The 22,128-nt window shown below is 42.8% G+C and overlaps 1 protein-coding gene across 8 annotated transcripts in view; it reads right to left on the reverse strand.

Annotated features, from left to right (window-relative positions):
• Window positions 1-2,864: 2,864 nt before the first annotated feature.
• Window positions 2,865-22,128, reverse strand: part of EVL (Enah/Vasp-like) — a 155,626-nt gene continuing 136,362 nt past the window's right edge. For 5 of the 8 annotated variants that reach the window (XM_061376435.1, XM_061376437.1, XM_061376429.1 and 2 more), the window contains 10 exons: window positions 19,436-19,497; window positions 15,175-15,404; window positions 14,396-14,517; window positions 10,945-11,005; window positions 8,844-8,910; window positions 7,462-7,528; window positions 7,296-7,358; window positions 4,943-5,009; window positions 4,508-4,565; window positions 2,865-3,471 (listed from right to left, as the gene is read on the reverse strand). In XM_061376435.1, the coding sequence (XP_061232419.1) occupies window positions 3,434-3,471; window positions 4,508-4,565; window positions 4,943-5,009; window positions 7,296-7,358; window positions 7,462-7,528; window positions 8,844-8,910; window positions 10,945-11,005; window positions 14,396-14,517; window positions 15,175-15,404; window positions 19,436-19,497 (835 nt within the window). In that variant the 3' untranslated portion in view covers window positions 2,865-3,433. The remainder of the gene's footprint in view (window positions 3,472-4,507; window positions 4,566-4,942; window positions 5,010-7,295; window positions 7,359-7,461; window positions 7,529-8,843; window positions 8,911-10,944; window positions 11,006-14,395; window positions 14,518-15,174; window positions 15,405-19,435; window positions 19,498-22,128) is intronic. The other 3 variants (XM_061376432.1, XM_061376430.1, XM_061376436.1) reach the window with 3 other exon arrangements.

The following is a 22,128-nucleotide window of genomic DNA, read 5'->3' on the forward strand; positions in this document are numbered from 1 at the left end:
TTTTTCCTCTATCATTCAGGCACACCAACTTGACATTTGGGAAGCATTTGATTCTCCAGCTCTTTAAAAGTTGCCTCTGATGGCGTCAAAGGTATACACTTGGAGGTAGGGTAGTTTCCCTCCCTACATGTCTTACTTCGGGCTATTGACATTAGCCTTCACCTGCCATTTCCAACCACTGGAACAATTGAATTGTCCTGCCTAAACTCTCAAGCTATAAACTTCTGCTATCATCAATAATTCTGTATCTTCAAAAATCTTATTCACCATACCTTTCTCCAAGCAGAACAGTATCTCGTGGGTCAGGAATTCAGATGCCATCTAATAACTGCTCCACCCTGGAAAGCGGACAACTTATTTCTATCCTTAATAAATGGTTAAAAGAGTTCTATAAAGGCCTTCTTATACTCTAACCCTCTAACAATTTAACTTTTATGTTTTCTCCTGGAAATCCATGTCTGTAGCAAAGGAAAGGATTATAGTGCATTCTCATTGGTTCCTCAAAGTATATTATTAGATCTGGGAAGCCCAATTTCCTTAATGTGCATAATTTTATTCTTTCCTTCTACATCACTGGATCCAGTAAGCCTGTCTGTTTGCTACCTGGCACATCAGGCAGCCGAGCCAGTCCGCTCCAATTTGGGTTCCTCCTCCTCCATTTTCCCATTCTCCATTTTTCTCATCTGTCTGATGAATCTGGTACATACACAGGTTTGCTCAACAGTGCAAGACCCTTTGTGATGCAGGGCCAGAATACTAGTTCATTCAGATACTGTTTTGGTTAGTGGGTTGTGCTTCTGGAAAAGAAGAGGAAGACTGGGGCCTATTCTGACACTTCAGACTTAACTGGTTCTTCAGTGAAGAATGTGCTTAAGATGTTGTATCTTAATTATTAAAGCCTTTTATTTTTCTCCCAGAGGAAGAGGTTTTGGTATGGGAACCTCCATTAACTTCATTGTATCAGTGCTCATGTCAGAAAGCTTCAGGCTTTTATTAATTCCCTTCAGAGCTGCTGGCACTTCACGATCATGTACTCAACTTCATGTATCCTTCCTGAACTCTCCTGGCTGACTTAGCAAGTTAATATAAAAACCACAATAAAGATTATACTATCTCTCTTCCTCAACCTGACTATTGTCCTTCTCCTCTATGGCAAGTGACCTTTCTATAGTTCTTTACTCAGCTGTTTCATAATGCACTGACATATGCGGTCTACAGATTACTAGCCTAGCCTGACACAGAGGCTATGCTGTAAGCATGGGTAACCAACCTGGCAACTGCTTCTTATCCTGCCTCCCATCAATATTTTCATTATGGTCCCAGCTTGCTTTGCCCGGGTAATTCCTGCTCTGTGCTTTCCACCTCCATTGGGAATTTGAAGTGGCTGGAAGCCTGGTATGGGCAGATGTGTGGTGTGAGCTATTTCACTGTGTGTGGGTGTTGCTGAAGAAGGCTGTGATCCCATCCTCTGCATGGGCATTTGTCTTGGCCATGACCATTAATGTTGGCAGCAGGGTTTTTTTTGATAAACACAGAGTATGTGGGTCTGGGTTAAAAGTACATTAGGGCTATGTATAGGTTTATTCTCTTCACTTAATAATAAATTCAGATCCACTTCACTGTGTGGCCACACTAATGCTCTAGCGAGATAGGAATAAAATTGCTGTATTGAAGCCAGGAGTGGAGGTTAATGCCCGCTTTGATTTCTGCTATGTAAAATGCCTATGGCCTGCCCTGTCATAATGGCTCAACAAGCCCAGCATGAAAGGACACCCTTCTCCACAGAGTAAACAGGCAACCTGACTTAGTGTCTGGGAGGGGAAATCCTCTGGCATCTGCAAATAAACCACGCTGGGCACCCCTGTCCCCATAAGCTAGGAACCAGCAAAGTGCTAGTGCTGCCAGGTCTGCTCTCCTGCTCCTATCAGCCAAGCTTCCCCTTCGACTCGGGCACACCTTGCTCCTACAGCTATTAAGTGGCCCTGTGCAAACTTCAGCTTATTATGTCTTAATTATATGAGGCCTGCAAAAGCAGAAGAATGTAAGAAAAACTCATTTACAGCAGGTGGCTGATGTTAACAGAGGGCACACCATATCCAGGGTGTACACTTGGCCTGAATTACAACAGGGTTATTACTGACCTTAGGCATAATGCCACATTCCAAGGGAGAACGTGAGCCATGCCAGCCCCCAACTTCCTCAAGCTTAATTAAGATTATGGGAGAGTTTCACAGAATGGTTGTGATTATCTGAGAGGCAGCAGTTCTGAAAAATACTTGACATTGTCAGGTTTGCCATTAAATGGGTTTATAACTAAGAAACACATGAGCTACTGTATGAGATCATTATAATCTTTGCTGTTACGGATCCTTGCCTGTGCTCTTCCTAGTGGAAAGGCTCCTTCTTGTGCTTCTGGGGCTGTTGTTTGTGGTGCACATCAATGTCTGACAGCTTTAATTCCCATGTGGAATCTTACCTCACTGTTTAACCTGTCTCTCACCTCCTGCTGGCATTAAACGGCTAACAGCATCAGGGTCAGGCTGGAGCTCACTATTGCATTAAACATGGACTTTTGTATTTAATCTGCACTAGACCCACTTTGTAAAGACCAGACTGTCTTCTAAAAGGCAGCCTTAATTTGAAGAGTGCTAAAGAGCAATCCCATGCTTTTCAAGCCAAAGCAGGTAAGATTTTACAACTAACTGCAAAGCACACCTCACCCTGCCTCCTCTCCTGGGTCTGCTCAGTGGCAATGGCTGGGCAGAGCTGTCAACCCACAGTGAGTCTCAGTCACTTTCCTCTCATTAACTCAAGTGATGTAAAAGTGCAGCTCAAGTGATGAATGAAACAAAGAAAGGCAGGGCCATGTGGACAATAAACAGTTTATTACCAATATGAACACAGATACTGTGATGCACTGACGTACCATTTTTTTATATTGTGATAACTCTGAGACAAAGAACTTGTTGGCTGACAACTAACATGTCTCTGTTTCTTCTTGTGATGCCTCAATACATTTCTGTTGGCAAGGATCTTCATTTACATTGCAGACTACTAGTAAAATGACTTTGAAGTCATCTATCAAAAGCAAATGGTTCACGTGTGTTCTTATCTACTACTAAAAAGAAAGGTAATACATTTAAATAAGCAAATACAAAATACAAAAAAGGCTGACAAATCCAATGTGCAGTGTCAGATGAAATCTAAAAAATCCAGAAATTTAAAATTTAATATTCTTTAGATTAAGACTTTTAAAATGAAGTGAATCCAAGGCAGCAGCAAGCTTCAAAGTGTGCTGAGTCTGCTAATAAAAAGGGTATAAGAACAAAGACAGTGCCGGTGTCCTCTCTCACCATCTTGCATGACCTTGGTACACTTAGAAATGATCCGATCTTCCTAGCATTCTTAGTACCGTCCAAATGCTTTGCAATCATTATGTTGTACTGATTCTACTCAACTCCTGCCGTATGGCTAGAAAACCAAACCAAAAGGTTAATGCGTAATGTCATACCCAGTGTGATGGAAAATGCTAAGTATAGAGGTTGCAGAAAGTACACGCTGGTAAAAGAATGAGTGGAGGGTAAAAGGATGAGTAAGGGTAGGCAGCTGTTTGCTTGCAAACTGCAGTACTGGTGCTAAGAAGTTGCATCTGCGGTTTATGTGAATGTCTTATTTTGCACTGGAATGAACTAGGAAGGCTCTGAGGGCCAAGCTGCTGCGATGCTAGCAAGGGTCTCCTCAACTGCAAATTGCCCAAAGGTTTGTGAGCACACAGGTCTAGGGGGAGGGGATGGGGAATGGATTTTAGCTGTTTTACAGTCTCCTCTCTTTCCCCTTCTATGTGAATCTAAGATGGGGAGCGCAGGGTGTGGAAATGCATCTTCATATGCCCTAATGTGGGCTTCAGATACAGATTTTGCTATGCATTTCAATAATGGCCCTGAAAAACACATTTAGTTATATATTGCACAGCAATTTGTAAAACAGTACTGATACATTTAGTACAGTTGTACTTTTCAATAAATTATAAAAATACATGGCTATTTGGAAAGCTGGAATTGAATGAAGGTCTGAAATAGCTCTACAAGAATACAAAACCTACAGAAGATGATCGGGATGGATTTTCGGTTTGGTACCTTTGTCCTCTCCTCATCCGAACCTGTGTGGCCAGCTAGTTACAAGTGATTTCACGCTCCCTGACTGTGATAAACTGACATGCTATGGGAAGGCCATCTCTCATCCTCTCACCTGTGAGAAACACCAGCCAGTGATTTTCTCACAGGCTGGGAGTGAAAATGCTCATCAACACCATAAAAATAAAGGATGTAAACACAGTGTCACGATCAGAGCTCACTTAAAGTAGATGCTTGTTCTTCAAACGTGTATATAAATCAGAGCTGCTCATAGAAGTCTGAAAACACCAGGGAACTCTCTGCAGTTCCTATCATCTTATCTATGGGAAATTAGTCATAAAGATGAGAAAAATAATAATTTTTCTCTTTCTTACCATCAATTATCTCCTCTTTCACTTTGTGTAACTCTCTTACAACTTCCTCCAATATTTCCTGATGAGACAAAACACAAGTCAGCTGCTCAGAATTTCCTTCTAACTGGTGGAAGAAAATGCAAGTTTAACACGGTTGTGCTTGTCCCCCACCTCCTCTGATGATCAGAGCCTAGCACTACTAACAGCTACATCTGCACTCCCAGGCCAAGGATGCAGAAGATACTGGCATATTTATTTGCCCATTTCTGTACAGACATCTTGATGAAATAGCAGTGAGATTGTGCTCTCTTGCTGCTTACCATCTAGCCCTCCTCTAAGCACCTAGTTGTAGAGGAAATCAGAAGACTGAACAGCTGTTTTGCTTGTACAGCGCATGCATGGGGGAAAATGGGTAGCTCATCAGTCCTCTGAGGTGTGAAAGACCTTTACACTCACCTGTTTCATTCGATCAAAATCTAAGGCATCCATAGCCACATCATTGCTGCTGCTCACTGGCTTCATCCTGGAGAAAGGGAAAAAAAACATTAAAAAAGCCCATCAGTTCCTTGCAGTGGACATTAAGTTACACCTGCCTGATAGTGTGGATGAAACACACCCCAGAGCAGGAGCACCTGTGTTTTGAGTGCTGAACCAGAGGCTCCCTATTGTGCTGTTCAAGAGTGTTCGGCAGCTGGCGAGCAGCACTGCTCCTGTTTGCAACCTGACCCTCAAAGATGCTGCTTTCTCCTACTGCAGACATACTGGAGGGAGTGCAAAGACTGCAATGAAGCTCTGTTTATTGTTTTTTTCTTGGTGTTGGGAGTCTCAATGATTTCAGACTAGAAAATGCTGAGATGTCTTCAGGGGATAAAGCCTGTTTAATGATATGTTTTATTACAGCATTTGAAATTTGCAAGCTACATGTCTGGTTTTCTCTCAGTCTGTTTTCTGTATAGCAACCCTGTCCTAGCCACCTAGACTTCAACTGGTGCTAAAGTAATAGCAGAAAACAAGTTAGAAAAATATTACAGGAAAAGTAATAACCCAGTAATCCTTTCCTTGGAAGGCATGACTGATTTAAGTGGAGCTTCTTGGTAACACTGTGTAGCACGGGTACTTTTTCTTGAGTCATAAACAAAACCAATCTGGCTAGTACACCTGAGTGCTATCGATCTTCCAGGATGTTATTAAGTCAGTGGGCTGAACTCTGACGATGGCTGATAAAATGAAGAAAGAAGAAGCTGCTTGACTTTCTCTTTTAATCAGTAACTCTAAAAAACTTCAAAAATTAACTATGCTATCTAAATAACAGGAAAAGCTTCAAATAACTTTGCCATCATCTTTGGGCCCAAACTGGGGGATGGTGGAGATTCTGTCAGTCCTGAAAGTATGCTTGCTCTAGCAACCCCTTCTCAGGAAAATCTTAACAGGTCTCCTACCATCTCACAGCTAAGCTGGGAATTAAGACAGATACAAATGCCATCAAACTGAACAGGAATGGAAACAGGTCACTGCTGAGAGAGGGCTTTGGAAACCTGCTCTGTTTCCTCCCACAGAAGTTGTTTGAGCAAGCAAAGATGGAGCACCACTCCAGATATTAAACTAAGAAGGGATTTTTTCCCACTGAACTAGTCCTCCTCCCAGGAAGAGATGGCATTATAGAAGATAGCTGGTGAAAACTTGATGGCTGTTTCAAATAGCCCATGTTTCATTCCCAACTGAATAAAATGAATGGTCTTTCTATATTAAAACTCTCACCTATTTCCTAGAAACAACATGTCCCATTGGTTTTAGGAGAACTGGAGAGACTATTATTTTGTTCTAGTAACACTGATGCATCCCTCTGAATGTTTCCGCAGGGCATGTTCCAGCATCTTTAACATAGCAGCAAGTACATGCAGATAGTTGCCTTTGGTAACTTTCTCCCTGCAGACTATCAGCACCATCATATACATAATAGTGTAAACCAAAAGACATCTCTTGCAGTGAATGCTAAACATACGCAAGCCTGTGTTCTGCCTTCTTATTCAGCTTATCCATCTATCTCAGTGTCCACTACTGCAGTAACACTGTGTCATTCAAGACCAGCACTGGAAGGAAGTCTCTTTAGCTGTCCAACAAACTTCATTTCAATCTTTGTACTGGTAAGAATATGGGTGATAAAACTGCAGCTTGGCTGTTCACATTGATGGGACATTTGGAGTCCTACTTCAGGCTTCTCGGATTTAACACCTGCCAGCTTTTATACCCTGTATTTCTGAACGCCTTTTCTGTGGCTAGAACTTTTTACAGCTTGATGTTAACTTATTGCACCAAGCTTTGCTGTTCTTTCTCATGCATCCACTGCAGTTACACGGATGGAGCAATAACTTTCCTTCTCCCAGCTGCAAGCTCCTCAGATATTTCTGCCTTGGCTTTGAATTTCTGCAGAGGCTGGACAATGAAGAGCTCTTTGATTGGCAGGGTCATCCTGTACCTGCTGTAAAAAGATGCTCCAAAGCCTGCCTTTCACATGACACAGTGTACTGCCAAGCTTGTGCCTCTGCTTCACAAGCATAGATGCTTTAAGCGCTTGCTTAAAGTGTGATTAATGTCTGTGATGCTTGTGCACACCTGAGCAGGGGGCTGTTTCCATGGAACAAGCCTTTGACACGACACATTCCACCTTCACAGTTTGTGCAGCGACAGACAAAGCAGAATGTAAGAGAATGAGTAAAAGACGTCACAGAAGACAAACATTAGTGCTGAACGATGGGATTAGCCAAAGGACAAGCCAAGACGGTTAAGAAGCTAGGCTGTTAGCCAGTACCTAGAAGACACGTGGGATTGTGTGGGGCTCTTAGCTTCACAGCTCTTCACCATTGATGGATTTCTATAGCAATGGAATGAAACGAGAAATGAGTTGTGCACATGCCACAGGACAGCATGACCATCCCAACTGCTAGCCAGCCAGAGGGACACCCCATGCAGCTCACCTAGAAAGTAATGAAGATACAGGTTTTTCAACAGAATTGCTCCTTTCCCATGGCTTCTTCCCAGAGTCTGGAAAATAAAAATTAAAAGTTACTGTTGATTATTTTTTCTCTAAAGATAAAAATATCCTGAAGTTTACTGTCTTACACAGCTGCTTTCATTCAGTAAGGATGAGCGACTTAGACCCAGGAAAGCAGGACTGATTGGATGAATGAATATTGAATGAATATAAGAGGTTGCCTGTATTACAGAGAAAGCATTGGCAAAAATCTGCATAGTGATCCCTTTAATTAGGCACCAGATAGTTAAACAATACTAAAAAGACATGGAACTGGATCAGTAGGAGGAAATGCATAAATCATTTCTATTAAGAAATACAGGCTAATTGCTATAAGGCTTATTTTATTACGTACAATCCTTATTTATATTTTAAGTTTAAAAGGCCTAGTTTTTTTGTTTGCATAGTTGGCAGAAAATATGGGTGTATCTAAAAATAGTGAGACCCCCCATGATGCAAATCTCCACAGAGAATTTAATGTTGTCTAGATTTCTAACTTGCAGAACATTCCTAAAAGCTGCACTAAGCAACCTGTTACTGAAAATGCTTGCTATTGTTTTAATCCCCTCCTAAAATAAAGTGAACTGTTTCAGAGACTTCAGTAACCCACAGCTTCATGCACAAGGGTTGCTCCTCCATGAGGTCCTAAAAAGCTCCTTAAAAGAATTATGTCACTCTCAGGAAATGTCTAGATATCATTCCTCATTTACATGCATCTTCTCCTAGCTTCTCCCCCTTTCCTTGCAAAGCATGCAAATAGTGGCTTTGTTTCAAAAGGAAGCTGGTATGGTTAAATACCCATTCCCTTCAGAAAGGTTTCTTTTAGCACATATGAAAGCCAAGACTGATGCAAGAATGAATCTGACTGGCTTGCAGCTTATCTACTCAGAGACAGTCATTTCAACTCGTCTTGGGAAAAACATATTTTGGGGGTTCCTTAATTTCACCTAGCAAATCTCAGGATCAGGCTCACTGCAACAAGCTACCAAGACACATTCCCCAGCTGCATAAACCAGGAGACAGCTACACTACAAAAAAGAAAATAGTACAGCTTTTTTACTCTTAGAAGATTTCACAATGTTGAAGACACGGATCCTTAGTTACATGACTGGACCCCGCTAACTAAATTGGCTGTATTGGCATTGTCTTGGCTGTGAAGTGTATAAAATCACAATTTCTTTATGAGTATAGTTTTTAAAACAACAGGTATTTGAGAATTTTTCTCTTAGTCGTATTCAGAAGTAGGATGATGAACCCAGAGTCTGCAAGTGCTGGAAAAGACTAGATTAAGAAGACAACTACAACACTAGTAGTTTGATTTAATACCTGATGAATTTTGCTGCTGCTGGGTGGAACCTCGTGTACTGGGTGAAGGAGAGGTGATAGCATCATCCTACAAAGAGAAAAACAGGACATTACTGAATTCTGGAGATGAAGCAGAGTCCTCTTCTGCTCTGTACACAGTTGAAACACAGGTGGTACAAAGGCAAGTTTCCTCCAAGCATGTCTAACAGGCACTACTGCCAAGGTATGGGCTCAAGTTCATTTAGATTTCAACCTTTCTCTCCCTTTAGCATGGCAAAATACATACTTTTTAATTTTTGATAATATGGACATCTTTTCACGATTCCACTGAATCACCCTCACCCCTGTACACCAAACCAGGCTGCATTACCACTCTAAAGTTCTGGCTGCTGATGTTTATATACAATCCACCCACTTCCCAAATTTAGATATGGGAACTGAGCTGTCTGAAGGAGCAGTAGGCCAGATCCCAGCCTTTTAGCCCAGGAGAACTACTGGTATTAGTAAGAATAGTCCAGGTACTACCAAAGGTAACTAAGTAATCCAATACCCCTCCTAAGTAGAAGATTAAACACTACATCACATATTTGGACTCTTTTTTCTGAGATTTATAACAGATCATAAAACATTCACCTCTGCATTTGATATGTCAATATCATTTAGTAACCCTCACAACGCACTCAGGAAAAGCATTAACTCTGCATTGTAAAATGGAATTGCACCCAGTCTAACAGAAGGTCCCTCACCACAAAGTGTCTTCAAGATACCTGTCAAACAGATGTCCTCTAAAACACATTTCGGAACAGTTTGGTGCTATCAAAAAGTTTGATGTAGGATGTAAACTAATGCAGAGTTTCAGTGGGAGAGAAGAAAGGGCAGAAAGACAGCAGAGGCTGAATAGTTAGAAGCTAAATAGTGCCTTTCATCTCTGAGCACATGGCTCAAAACAAGCTTTGGGGCAAAATTTAGAGCAATGGTTGCCTAGAGGGTTCAGTAAGCAAATTCCATGCTTGAAGCATCCCTTGAGGAACAAGTGAAAATAACTGCTTTTCTCCTTAAACAGTGCAAAGTGCTTATGCCTGCCCTTGCTACAAACCTTTCAGACTAGGGTTAGACCTATATTTTCCAAGTGGATTTCCTACTGAGCAGCTGTTACTTTGTCTTTGGTGGCAAGATCTCTATATAGGTGATACAAGGCACACACAATGCTTTACAAACTTGCAGCCATGACAGAGAGCCTTCATGAGGGTGCTGGTTAGCAACAGGAATGCTGTATGAGCAGCAGCCCAGAAAAGCACCACATGGGAAGGGACCCAGTGTATATCCGGGTCTCTTTTGAGACTGGAAAGGTCTCCCATGCTTTACCAGTTCAGTGGGTAAAAAATAAGTGTTTTAATCTGCATGCTGAACTCAAAATCAGTGCATCAAGTTCAGCATAAAGACTGAGTAAAATAAAACCTCTTACTTGCTTTTGTGGACAAAAACAGAACAGTTAAAACAGAGGTGATTCAATGTTCTCTGAGGCTCTTCAAGCTCTAGCATCTCATTTTAGTGGAGGTATCACGAACACATATTTTAACCTTTGAATGGTCTAATGGTTAATGCACTGTTGCCCCTTCACCCCCGCCCCCCCCCAGACATTTTGCATGTGCACCCTGGGATCTGAAGTGAGCTGATTCTTGCTTTGCATGGAGGCTGCAAATCCAAAGTTACACCACATAGTTGATGATCCACTTCAGCTTAGCTGAAACTGCAAATTTAAAATAAGAATCATAAACTTTATCTCAAATTTACTTATCAGAAGATTCAATGCATTTTCTGATGAAGCAAGAACCTACCATACCTACAATTCTTGGATCAGACCATGAGAAAGCACCTATTAACCTAGTTTGGACAATACCTCACCTATGAATAAGGCAGCAATTCTTGTTTATAGGCTGCTGTTCCCAGGAAAGGTGGAAGCAGTTACATTTAGCTTTTGACTGAATGTGCAAATCTATTCCTGGATCAGCACTGCTTGTCACTGCCTGCCACACACAGTGAATGAGCACAGGACTTTGGCTTACAAGGCAGCACATCAACATATTTGCAAGAGCAGAACAGTGAGGAGTCTTTCACTTACATTCTGGCTTTCCTCTTCCTTTTTGTCAGCTGGCTTGTCTGACTGCGACGCTGCTTTCCTCCTTTGCAAAGGAACATGAGATAGGACACACAGTCAACCCTCTAGAAACATATCTTCCATGTGGGAAGGCTGATTCAGGCTCTGGTGGGAGTTTTTATTTACTTAGTACATCCAAGGGAATGTGATAAAGGCTGATGTGTTTGGTTGCGTGGGATTAGGATGGAGGGGAGGAATACAGACCTTGGTGATACAACTCAGGGAGAGGGGCAAAATTATGAGGTGTTGTTTAACAGAGGAACACAGGGTGCTGAGCACAAGGAAATGTGTTGCAGTGGGGGAAGGAGGCACAGCTGGATATGAAACTGGGTGAGAAAGGGATGGCTTCTCTCTAGGGCTGAGGAGATGGTGGCTCCTGTGGTCTAACACAAGATGAACACCTCAAATCACCAAGGGTTTCTTAAGACCAAGCTAACCGTCCCCCAGGTGGCTCAGGTGGGTATTGCAAAGATGACACTTCTCAGCTAGCTCCAGGATCATTTTGCCACCTGTCCTTTATCCCTCCCCATCCCTATTCTCACTCAGAGAAACGGCTGTGGCAGTGATCCCATGTGATTGGATAAGAGTCAGAAAAGCCCTTCAACCCACGTCCATCCCCACTGGAAATGATCAGGCACTGTTTCTGCTCAGTGAAGACCCCTTCTCCCCTCAGGGTGGGAAAGCCAGAAACCAAGTGCACCAGCCTGGGTTTTCAAGTGCCTTTGGTGAGTCTCAAATCCAGTTCAAAGGCAGCAGAGCTCCTAAACCCCGTGACAGTGTTGGTGATGCCTACAGAAGTTGAGCACCTGAGACTCTCACACTGTCCTGCTTCCTGAGGAGAGGCAAAACTTTCTGAGAAGCAGTGGCAAACAGCTGCAGTCCATTCACTGGATCAATTGGACATGAGAGTAAGCAAAGATGTTGGTTGTTTATCTTTGAAGAGCACATGGTCAAACTTCTCGGGTGTTAACCACACTGGCAGAGGAAAACCAAATTCTTGATTTTCAAGCCCTATGTAGGGTCTAAAGAGTACTCCAGTGTGCCAGGCACCGATTCTCTAGACATCCGATTTCCCATTTTAGACAATTAGGGGAACTGTGGCTGTAGTCTCCACATGAACTTTGGTTATGATGATCCTTATCCACCCGTGAATGCTACCCTTAGCAGACGTTTTTTAAAACACCAATATGATAGATTTTTCATTTAGTCTTGCTTCTGAAGTGGACAAAATTAATCTCACAGAACAAAAAATCCCAATGACACTTAGAAAGGCTTCTGAGTTTCAAAGCACTGCTACAGATTTGTCAAAGGATTTTTTTTTTCATATCACTGGCAAAAGAAAATCCTCACTGGATACAAAAATTGGAGGTTTTTATGTAAATTTGACAGAAAACTAGGAGTAAAACACATGCGTTTGTAGGACACGGTGCTCTGTGGGAATTATTTCCAGATATTCAACTGAATTAATAATTTTATTGGATCAGTATTAATTTTTATATTCTTTTTCTAATATTGACTTGATTCTTCTGAGAAAAAAGCTTACGATGATTATGAATTTCAGTGAGGGAAATACTTGCCCAGGTGAGAGACCAGTGTTAGATTTATGTCCTGCAAGAAACTTAACTGGGCTAGAAATTATAGTAGTTTGTGAGAGAGTTCATTATTCTGCTTGCACTTCAGTCCTGAAGCAAAGGGCTGTTTTCACGGGGGACACGAATACTAGAGAGCAGTATTTTATACCACCTGACCTCTTAAAAGCATTTTCCTTCATTACTTACCCAGCATTAGACACATTCCCTGTTTCTGAGCATGTGGTTTTCTGCTCAGCAAAGGGCCCCTGGTATCCCAGGCTTGTTACTCAGTGATTTCTGTACTGAACATGCTCAGTTTAAAGAAACCATCTTTTTAACTCCTGCCTGCCAGCTCGGTAAGAGCAACCTGAAACACACTGACAGGTTCTTCCCTTTTCTATGTCATCACAAATAAAAACGGCTTTGGAGCCGGAAGAAATCCTCTCAGTAACAGTTTAATAGCATGTGGCCAGATTGCACCCTTGACTGAAAACTCATTACAATTCCATGGCTTTATGAAGCAAAACTCAGGAAACATTTCTGCTGCTGTCAATGCCCTGGGAAAGGATGCTTATGGTAGTGCAGCTTATTCGTTAAGATACTGAGAGAATTTGACCCTGAATACCTGAAGACACCAGAACCCACTGCCAAAAGCTGTACTGGAGTACATGTTAGACTAGAACCACAGAAATCTGCAGGATTTCTATAACCAAGCATATGAGATGTCCATTTAACTTGTTTGCTTGAACAGGTGTTCCTGCTCCGGCAGGGGGATTGGACTGGATGATCTTTTGAGGTCCCTTCCAATCTCTAACATACTGTGATACTGTGTGATACTGTGAAGGAGTTACCCCAGCATCTAGTCACGGAACCTTACTTTGCTTACAGACATCATTCAGTTCAGCAGTCAGTCTTGACAGGCAGCAGCACAAAATAGATCACAAGGTGAACCAGTAAATAACTATTAAAAGCTGTTAAGCTATTTTAGTTCAGAAAAGAAAGAAAGTGATCTGTTTGGTATTTTACACTGCTGGGAACATTTTATAGTGTTGCGTATCCATCCTCTGAACTGGAAATTGTTTTTGTATTGGACAATATATTTAAGAACTCCATCTTTGCGCACTATACAACTGTACCTATTCTTCATTATTTTACTTATCCTTTTCTTTCACTATTCATACATTGAAAAAGATAGAGCTAAAAATCAAACATCTAACACTAGGAGCTTGGGAGTCTGACATAACATTATTGATGGAATCAGGGGAAAGCAGAAAGAAAAAAATAATTGGAATAATTGAGTGTCTTTTAACAGCTGGTAGCTTGATATATCATGACTCACTTTATATGAGAATAACTTGGCTAGCCTGTCTGAAATGCACTGAGAATCAATTCACCTGCCAAGATGTTGCCCTTTTATTGCACTTCTGCTATGTTTTTAGGTTCAGCATCCTGAATGCATAAAGAATAATTTGTTTAAGTTTCTTCATACTTTACTCTATCTGAATACAGTAACTTTGAAATAGATATGGTAAAATGGCAAAAGTCCAGAGGATATATTTGTCACCATCTTTGAAGGCTACCACACTGAAGGATTTCTTACAGCAGCTAAACTCTGCCAAGTATCATTGCTGCAACATCTACAGTTTCAGATATATATATATGTATGTATATATGCATATACATACACAGTTTCACCCGGCAATGCTGGTGACTAGCATCTATGTAGATCTGGTCAAATTTCAAAGAAGCATCAAAGTGACCCACTGATAACCAAACTGACAGCATCTTGCTCCACAACTGCTGCAGAGCTCACGCTAGTGCTTACTTGAAGTCTGAATACAAACCTTTTTGCCAGCAATTTATTCATTTCTTCCATTAGTCCTCCTCCGCCTCCTCCACTACTTGTTCGATTGGCATCACTTTTGGAGACCCCACTGGGGCTGGACCCTCCTGAACCATCTTCTGGCTTAAGACAGAAATAAGCATTGGAATTAATGAAAAGTTTCATTTACAACCACACCCTCAATGATCAGTTTTCCTAATTATTAGAAGAAGTCATCAACATCACAGCCCAAAACCAGGCATAGGATGTGTTCTGCCTTGGAATAAAGACCTTACTAAGACCAGGAGCTGTCTGGGTGAGGCAAATATACAGGCAAATGATGAAAAAAACCAGAGTTTTCAGAGCACCCCCAGAGTGCTCTTTGTTCATGATTATGTTTATGCATGCTTATGCAACCTTTACCTAAGTGGACAACCCATTGATGTGCTGCCTCAACAGTCTACACTGTTTGTGGTAATCATGACATAGTTTTAACCACTTATAATGAAAACACTAACAGTGCAATGGTGGGCTTTGCAGAAGTACTGAAATCCTGGCAACGTGATAACTCACAGTGATTTGATAATTAACATTTTCTGAGGAGGAGGAATTCCACCAAACATCTGCTGCTCAGCTGTATTTGCCCTACAAATTCACATTTCAAAGTTCACCTAAGGGGGTGCAGCTGAAGCATGTTTCACCATATTTCACACTGGATTTGCGGATCATTACACCAAGCTGCACCAGGCTTTCCCGCAGCAGAGAAGAGACCCTGGGGGAGTCCGGGTGCCACCTCCTTACCCGTTGAACTCTCCTTAGTTTGGCACCAGCCAGAGCCGCTGCAAGCCCTGACACTGACCCATCTTCAGTGCCAGCCCCTTGGCCAGCGCCTGCCGGCAGGGGGGGAGGTGGGGGGGGCGCAGCTCCCATGGGTGGTGGAGGGACTGGGGGGGGTGGCGGAGGTGGGGGCCCCCCGGACGAAGTGGGGATCACAGCAGCGCCACTGGGATGACCAGGTGGAAGTGCTGGGCCTGAAATGCAGAGAACACGAGTTACACTTGACGTACTATCTCCTCCAGCCTGTACACAAGGTCATGTTTCTGCTCCCAGGGTCATGACCTGACTGCATGATGAGCGATCAACGCAAGGAAGCACCAAGCATATAGGAAAATGGGAAACGGTACTTATATCAGTGGTCAATCAGCTACAGGTGTGTCCTGCAACACCCTGTCACTGATAAACTAGCCTTTTCTCTCCTCTTCTCCCTGGCTGAGCTAGTGTTTTATTCTGTGGTGAACTCAAAACACAGACAACACTTCCCAGTCCATAAGTATCATGTTCCACTTGTCTCATAGCTTTCCACATGCAGATAATAAACAGCATCAACCAACTCCATGGACTTTACTTAACATCAGTTTTTCACCAGACTCATGGACTACAGGGACACAGCCTCCTTTCTGCTAATGCAAGGTGTATGGCCTCAGCCAGTCTTAAAAACAATGGGGGAGACTCCAGCTCCAAGCGCCCCGAGGTTCAGCAAAGCTCTTCAGCAGCAGCCTGTTGGAGGGGCTGGTGGTGGGTAACTCTGTTGCACTGTTTTGTCTGTCTCTAATGGGTCAATTGAACAAATGCACCTGCCCAAGGGTATTTCTTCACATTATACTCTCTCAGAACAGGCTGCTCCTAACATGTAATCACAAGTTCAGTTGTTCAGGATGTGTTATTTTGAAAGACAGGCAGGTTTTGACTGAGGATCATTTGGGAACTGTATTTAACAGCCTGTTTTTCTTCTTATCTAGGTTTTCTTACAATACTGCCTTATTTCTGTGGTTATTTCTGCCATTATTTCACACTCCCAATTCCATTCTTGAACTGAACCACAGCTGCTATTAGAAATAATTTAAACATTTCAACCCCTCTTTGGCTCACAAACATAACAGCCAGTAATTCATTCTGGGCACAGTTAATTGTAATTGCAAAACTACACCCACCTAATTAGAAGACAGCCTGAGGCAAAAATTGAACTGAGTCAAAATAATGGACTGATGTGAGCTTAAAATAACTTTATTGAACTAAGTAGATTTCAAGGGCTTTTATCAGAAGGACTGAGCCTCTAGTGGTTGCAATAATATTTTTAACAGAAAGCGAAAGGAAATGTCTCAGTTTTCTTCCTTTTCTAAGCACATTATTTAAGCATTCTATATGGTTATGAACAGGAATGGATCCGAGTGAAAAGATGTATGAACTGAATTGCAAATAGGCATTACTTGTGACTGTTCTAACTCCACAGGCTTTAAGATGAACACTGAAAATCAAGACCATATGCAAAGTGGCAGACCCAAGTTCTTGATCTGCCTGCAATGAAAAAGGTTTGCTGGAATAGGTATAGTTATAAGTCCTCCACTACAAATGTAGTTTATACCAGGAAGTTACACAAGCACAGGGGATTCTATAACAAAACCATGTTACATCTTTTGCTAGTAACAGAAATATCAGTGAAGAAAAAGAATAAAAATCACAACCTCTACCAGTACTTATACAACTAGTCAACTGCAGATCTGGCCTCCAGCTTCAGATGAGCCCATCCACTACATCTGGACCAGCTGAAAATAGGGTTTGTACCGCAAAGTGCATTTTGACTCTGCTGAATGATAAAAATCTCCTTCTGGGCTAATACAGTAAGAATATGCATTGCAAGATTCCAGCTACAGGGCCCTGGTCCTGTAACTCTTGTTTTCTGCCTTGCTTTTAGCTCAGAGGGTCCCTGGACCAGTTGTGAGTGATTTCAGTACTTTTACACCTTTCAGAAATGACATGAAGCAGAAGTACTCTTTGGTCTCTCAGCTCTTTTTCTAGTGGTCACAGGCAGTGCCAATGGGGCTTTTTAAACAGCTTAAAGCTAAGGCTTTGTACAGGTCACAACTCATTCAAAATCAGTACTTACTCAAGTGGGCAATGGCTGATGAAGTCATGTAAGGAGGGGTCCTCCTGGGCATAGTCACCTCAGACAAAGCAGCGTAAGGGGGAGGCAATGGAAGACAGTGTGACACGGGCTGATACCACTGCTGAGGAGGATGTGATGATGGATGGGAGGATGGGGAGGGAGCCTGGACAAAGAAGCTGGGGGTGGTGATGATGGTGAGCAGTCGGGAAGAGGGTGCAGGTCCTAGGTGTGGAAAGAAGGACCTGTCTGCACTTTTCACATGGGTCACAGAGGGGCCTAAAGCAATTTGTTCTTCAGGATGGCCATTCAGAGGCACATTTGCCAAGGTCTCCTGGCTTGCTTTATCTGTAGGTCCCTTGACTCTCTCAGACAGGGCAGGAATCAAAGGCAGGATAGTGGGACCTCGTGGTTGCAGGACATCACCCCTCTGCAGAGGTGGTGCATTTGTGGCAGAGGAAGCAGAAGACCAAGGAGAGCATGAAAGAGAAAGGCGCCTGAGAGTCTGGCGAGAGGCAAAGGGGAAGTGGGAAGGATGGGGAGGCGGTGGAGACAGTGAGGTTCGCCTGATGCCTGGCATTATGGTCCTGAGGTTTGGGCAGGCTGGAGAGGGGGTACCTGGGACTGTTTGCAGCTCAGAGGTTGAGTGACTGTGCAGGAGCTGCAGTGTGTCTTTGGCTGTCCAGAGGGGTCTGAAAGAGAATGGACTAGTGGGCTCGGGGACAGTGGGTGCCGAAGAGACAGCACTGGCATGAGGTGCTGGTAGGGGCACAGCACCAGAGGCAGGAGCACCGCAGTCACTGCAGGTGGGAGGAGGAGACTGGGGTTGAGAGAGGGCAGAGCACACGCTTATCTGACAGGTGGAAACTTAAAGAACAGAAAAGACAAATGAAAAGAATAAGATGGATACGTGGCAGGAATGAAACCAAGGCAAAGCGTAACGGAGAAAAAGGAACCATGAAGTAAATGCAAACAGAAACTCAAACAAAGCAAAGAGGAGATGGTGCAGGCACTGGCATGGGAGTTTCCAATCCTCAGCAGAACTGAGCATGTGTTGAACGGGATGGGCTGCTTGCTCCAGTGCCAGTGAAGCTCCTCCACGCCCCATGTGAATCTGAGTCAGGATCATGAGCACCACCCTTGCACCAGGGGAGCTGCAAAGGCATGCTGAATACTGCAGTGGCCACCTTGCAGCCAGGGAGGGAACAGCCAGAAGCCCCTGGGAACCACTTCCTGCTCCTCACAGATCCTGAGGCAGGATTTTGGCTATGCTCCCTATGCAGAATTGTACACAGTAACCTCTGTTGAAACAGAGGCCAACAACTTCTGTTGCTAAGATATGTGTGTATGTCTGAACTGGTTTCAAGCCAAAACCTTAAAAGCTGTAACAGCTGAGGGAAAACACTGCACTTATGTGGTCAGATTAACTGAAAAAAAATCCCCAAAACAAAAGCCCAAACACAAGATGGCCATCTTGGCTTGCTTGCTCTGCCTTCTTTCAGAGAGGCAAAGCCATTTTGTTGTTATAAGCTATTCCTGTCATCTCTCAGCTTAATGGAACTTAATATGCTATAGAAGATTTTCGTAAGCTCATTAAATATATATATTTTTTCCATCAAGCTTACAGAAGACTCCCCACTTCATGATCACAAAATCCCCATCAGTGAGCATCTACAGCTATATTTTCCTCTGCGCTGTAGTTTGTTTTGTGCTGCAGAGTAATGGGAAGTGCCTGACCTGGCACATCCAGCACATTAACCACTGTGTGCTGACATCCCCTGGAAACGTGGAGTCAACTCGTGTGGTGGCTGTGCTACCTGCTCTCCTCATGGGGGTGAAAGAAGCACGGCCAGAGCCCCTTGGTATGCCTAAAGTGCCCCTCAGCTGTACAAGTTCTTCAAAGTGCTTTTGCACTAGCTCCACCTGCACATGCACCTGTACATGAGCCTCTGCAAAACCATGCCCAAATGCATGTAAGTCTCTAGCTGAAAATGCTTTAAAATCTAATCATAGCTATAACCACTTGTAGCAGTCTAGCTCTTGCATAGCACCACACAGAACTCAACTACATCTAGAGAAAACAAGCGAGAAGAGACTATATCTGCTTGGTTTGATACATGCCTGTGGTAGAGGTTCTTCTTTCCAGAGATTCCTGGCGCTGTTGCTGTTGCTCCATCACTTGTCTAAAACAGCAATGCAAAAACCCTTAGTCATTATGTATTCTTTATGATTTTGAGTAAAAGCTTTACATACTGAGAAGCACTCAAGCTGTATGTCTTGGGTGGTGTGAGCCAGTCCATCACAGAAATGCTGACCCCTTGAGATGGAGGTGGGTTTGATCTCACTTGCCCTGGCTGCAGCGATGCCACTGCACACGTTGGGGAAATATAACTAGGACATTGCCCTGTACCTGCTGGACATGGCAGGGGTTGGATGATCCATTCAAAATAGCTCTTCAGTGGGCTCTGTGTGAGGAACAGTCAGTGCCCAAGGCCAGGACAGCACAGCAGCCATGAGTGTTGCTAATCTGAAATGCATGAGCATTGCTAGGAAAGATTAAGATAAAATGACACAGTCCTGCGTCTTTCATGATCAAGAGCCCACAGGACTTGTGTGAGAATGAAAACATAAGGAAGGTCTTAAGTGCTGACTGTACAACACCAGGTGCACATCCAAGCCCTATGTTGGTGTTGCCAGGCTGGCTGCCAGCCTGACACCCCAGCACAGCCTCTCCTGGACCCCAGCCACCGTGTTTCTTCCACAAATGAAAAGCTGATCACAACATTGTGCTGCTTCTTTTGGGGCACCTTACTGCCCGGGAGTTGCTAGCTCCTGTGCTCCCCAGGCCTGGTATCCCACACGGAAACGCACCGCCAAGCCTTTTCCCTGCCTCCGCTTCCCAGAGATGTGCAGTTCCCAAGGTCTATCAGCAGAGGTCTTCTCTTGCACGCTGCAAGCAGAAAGAGCCGTACCTGACCCCTGCCACAAACCCACCCTGTCGTTTCTCTCGTTAAGAAGATTGATAGCTAAAACCTAGAATATTTGCCAGGCTTTTTTTTGGATATAGGCTACAGGTTTCAACAACTCTAAACCAACTCTGAAATTACCTTACTGAAGCACTGGGTATAAGGCTTCTTGTAATTTTCTTCCATGGTTTCTAGGGCAAGTTTGCCTTGAATATGTTTGGTCCAGCCTTAACTACATAGATTTCTTCCTTCTGCAAAGGCTTTATTTCATGATCTGTACAGTAAGGCAAGCTTAACTGTAAGCAACACTTCTATTTTCACTCCTTACATAACATTTTAGACAGATCTCCCTGTTAAATTTTTTTACTTGTCTCATTCTGAGTCTGCAATTAGGAAAAAAAAAATAATAAAAATCTATCTTATTTACATGCCAAGAGCAGCTTTTTAACAGGAAAAAAAGTCCAGAAATATAAAGGTATGTTAGGTAGGAAAAAAGAATGTCTTAATTTGCAAAATAAATTTCCCAAATTTCAATTCTAATTCAGTAGATGGGAAATGAAAATCCATGATTTCACAGTGGAGGGATCAATCCTAAACTAGTTTTATGTTTAGGACATGCAGTCCATCAAATGCAGGCAATTTCTGGAAGGCTATTCTAGGCATCTGAGAAAATTATTAGAGTTGCAAAGGGGGCAGTTTTGATAACAGTCTTAGATGGCTGATTCAACTAGTTTCATTTAAACTCTGACACTTTAAACCAAATAAATAGAAATCTTTACTTCAATACATACCCTGGCTCATACTTGATATGGGCTGAACACAATGCAACAGCATCAACTGCACTGCTAAAATTTCAGTAGTAAACACATATACCAAGGATTTCCTAAGAATACCATCCCCTACCTTAGTTTGGCATTTATTAGCAAAATTTGATGATGGAAAACGACACACAGATTTTCCACATTAGACCTGGGGGAAATTCTAGACTTATCTGGAGGACAGACTTGGAAAACCCCAGTCTGACAGCCCAGGAAAGAAATATGGGTAAGACATCTTCAAGTTGTTACAGCTGCTGCAGAGCAGAAGAAGTGCAATGTGCTCCCCCAAATAAGGGTGAGCCATTGCCAGTCCTGTCTGCACTTGGGCAGAAGCAGCTTATATGTGTCTCCCACACTAAAGGAAAAAGGAGAAGTTCTAAAGTTTAGTGCTAAAGAAGTGCTAAAAAGAGAAGTTCCTACACTCTTAGGAAATCCAATTTATTCCAGTGGAACTAAATAAGGCCTGACATTGGCACAGAGCTGCTTAAGGAGTGTGCAAGGAGTAAAGTATGAGAGGGGACAAATTATACTCTGACTTAAAAATATATTCTTCTAACATTTGTGTAAAGGTCTCTAAAACCCTGTTAAACAGACAGATCTGCAGGGTAGTTATCATAACTTGATTTTCTTGCCTGCTTGTAAGTTGTTCAAAAAAAGCTAGGCCTAAAATTAGGTCTGTTCTCTTATAGAAGGCATCAGCATAATTAAAGCTGAAAATCCTCCAGTACAGAAGCAGTGCATCTACTGGCATAGCTTATTCCAGCCCAGTGGAGCAGAAGAGGCTTTCCTAGAACCATGTGCCCTGTAGCAGTCAGACAATACCTATGTAAGAGGCTTTTACTGCCTCTAAATGAAAAATAATATACATATATTCTTATTAATGTAGTTAAGCTGCTCACACTTTAAATGTACATGACACCTAGACACCTAAATTTGGGGTCTGAGTTACATATGGTCTGAAGAATCAGTGATTTCTATTGGTTAAATGAAGACCTGGATGAGGCCTTTCAGCCAGGACAGGCAGCATCCC

This window comes from Neopsephotus bourkii, unplaced genomic scaffold, assembly GCF_033783945.1.
Source record: "Neopsephotus bourkii isolate Nb327-2 ecotype Australia unplaced genomic scaffold, CSIRO-AGI_Nbou_v1 NB_1707, whole genome shotgun sequence".
NCBI classification, from domain to species: domain Eukaryota; kingdom Metazoa; phylum Chordata; class Aves; order Psittaciformes; family Psittacidae; genus Neopsephotus; species Neopsephotus bourkii.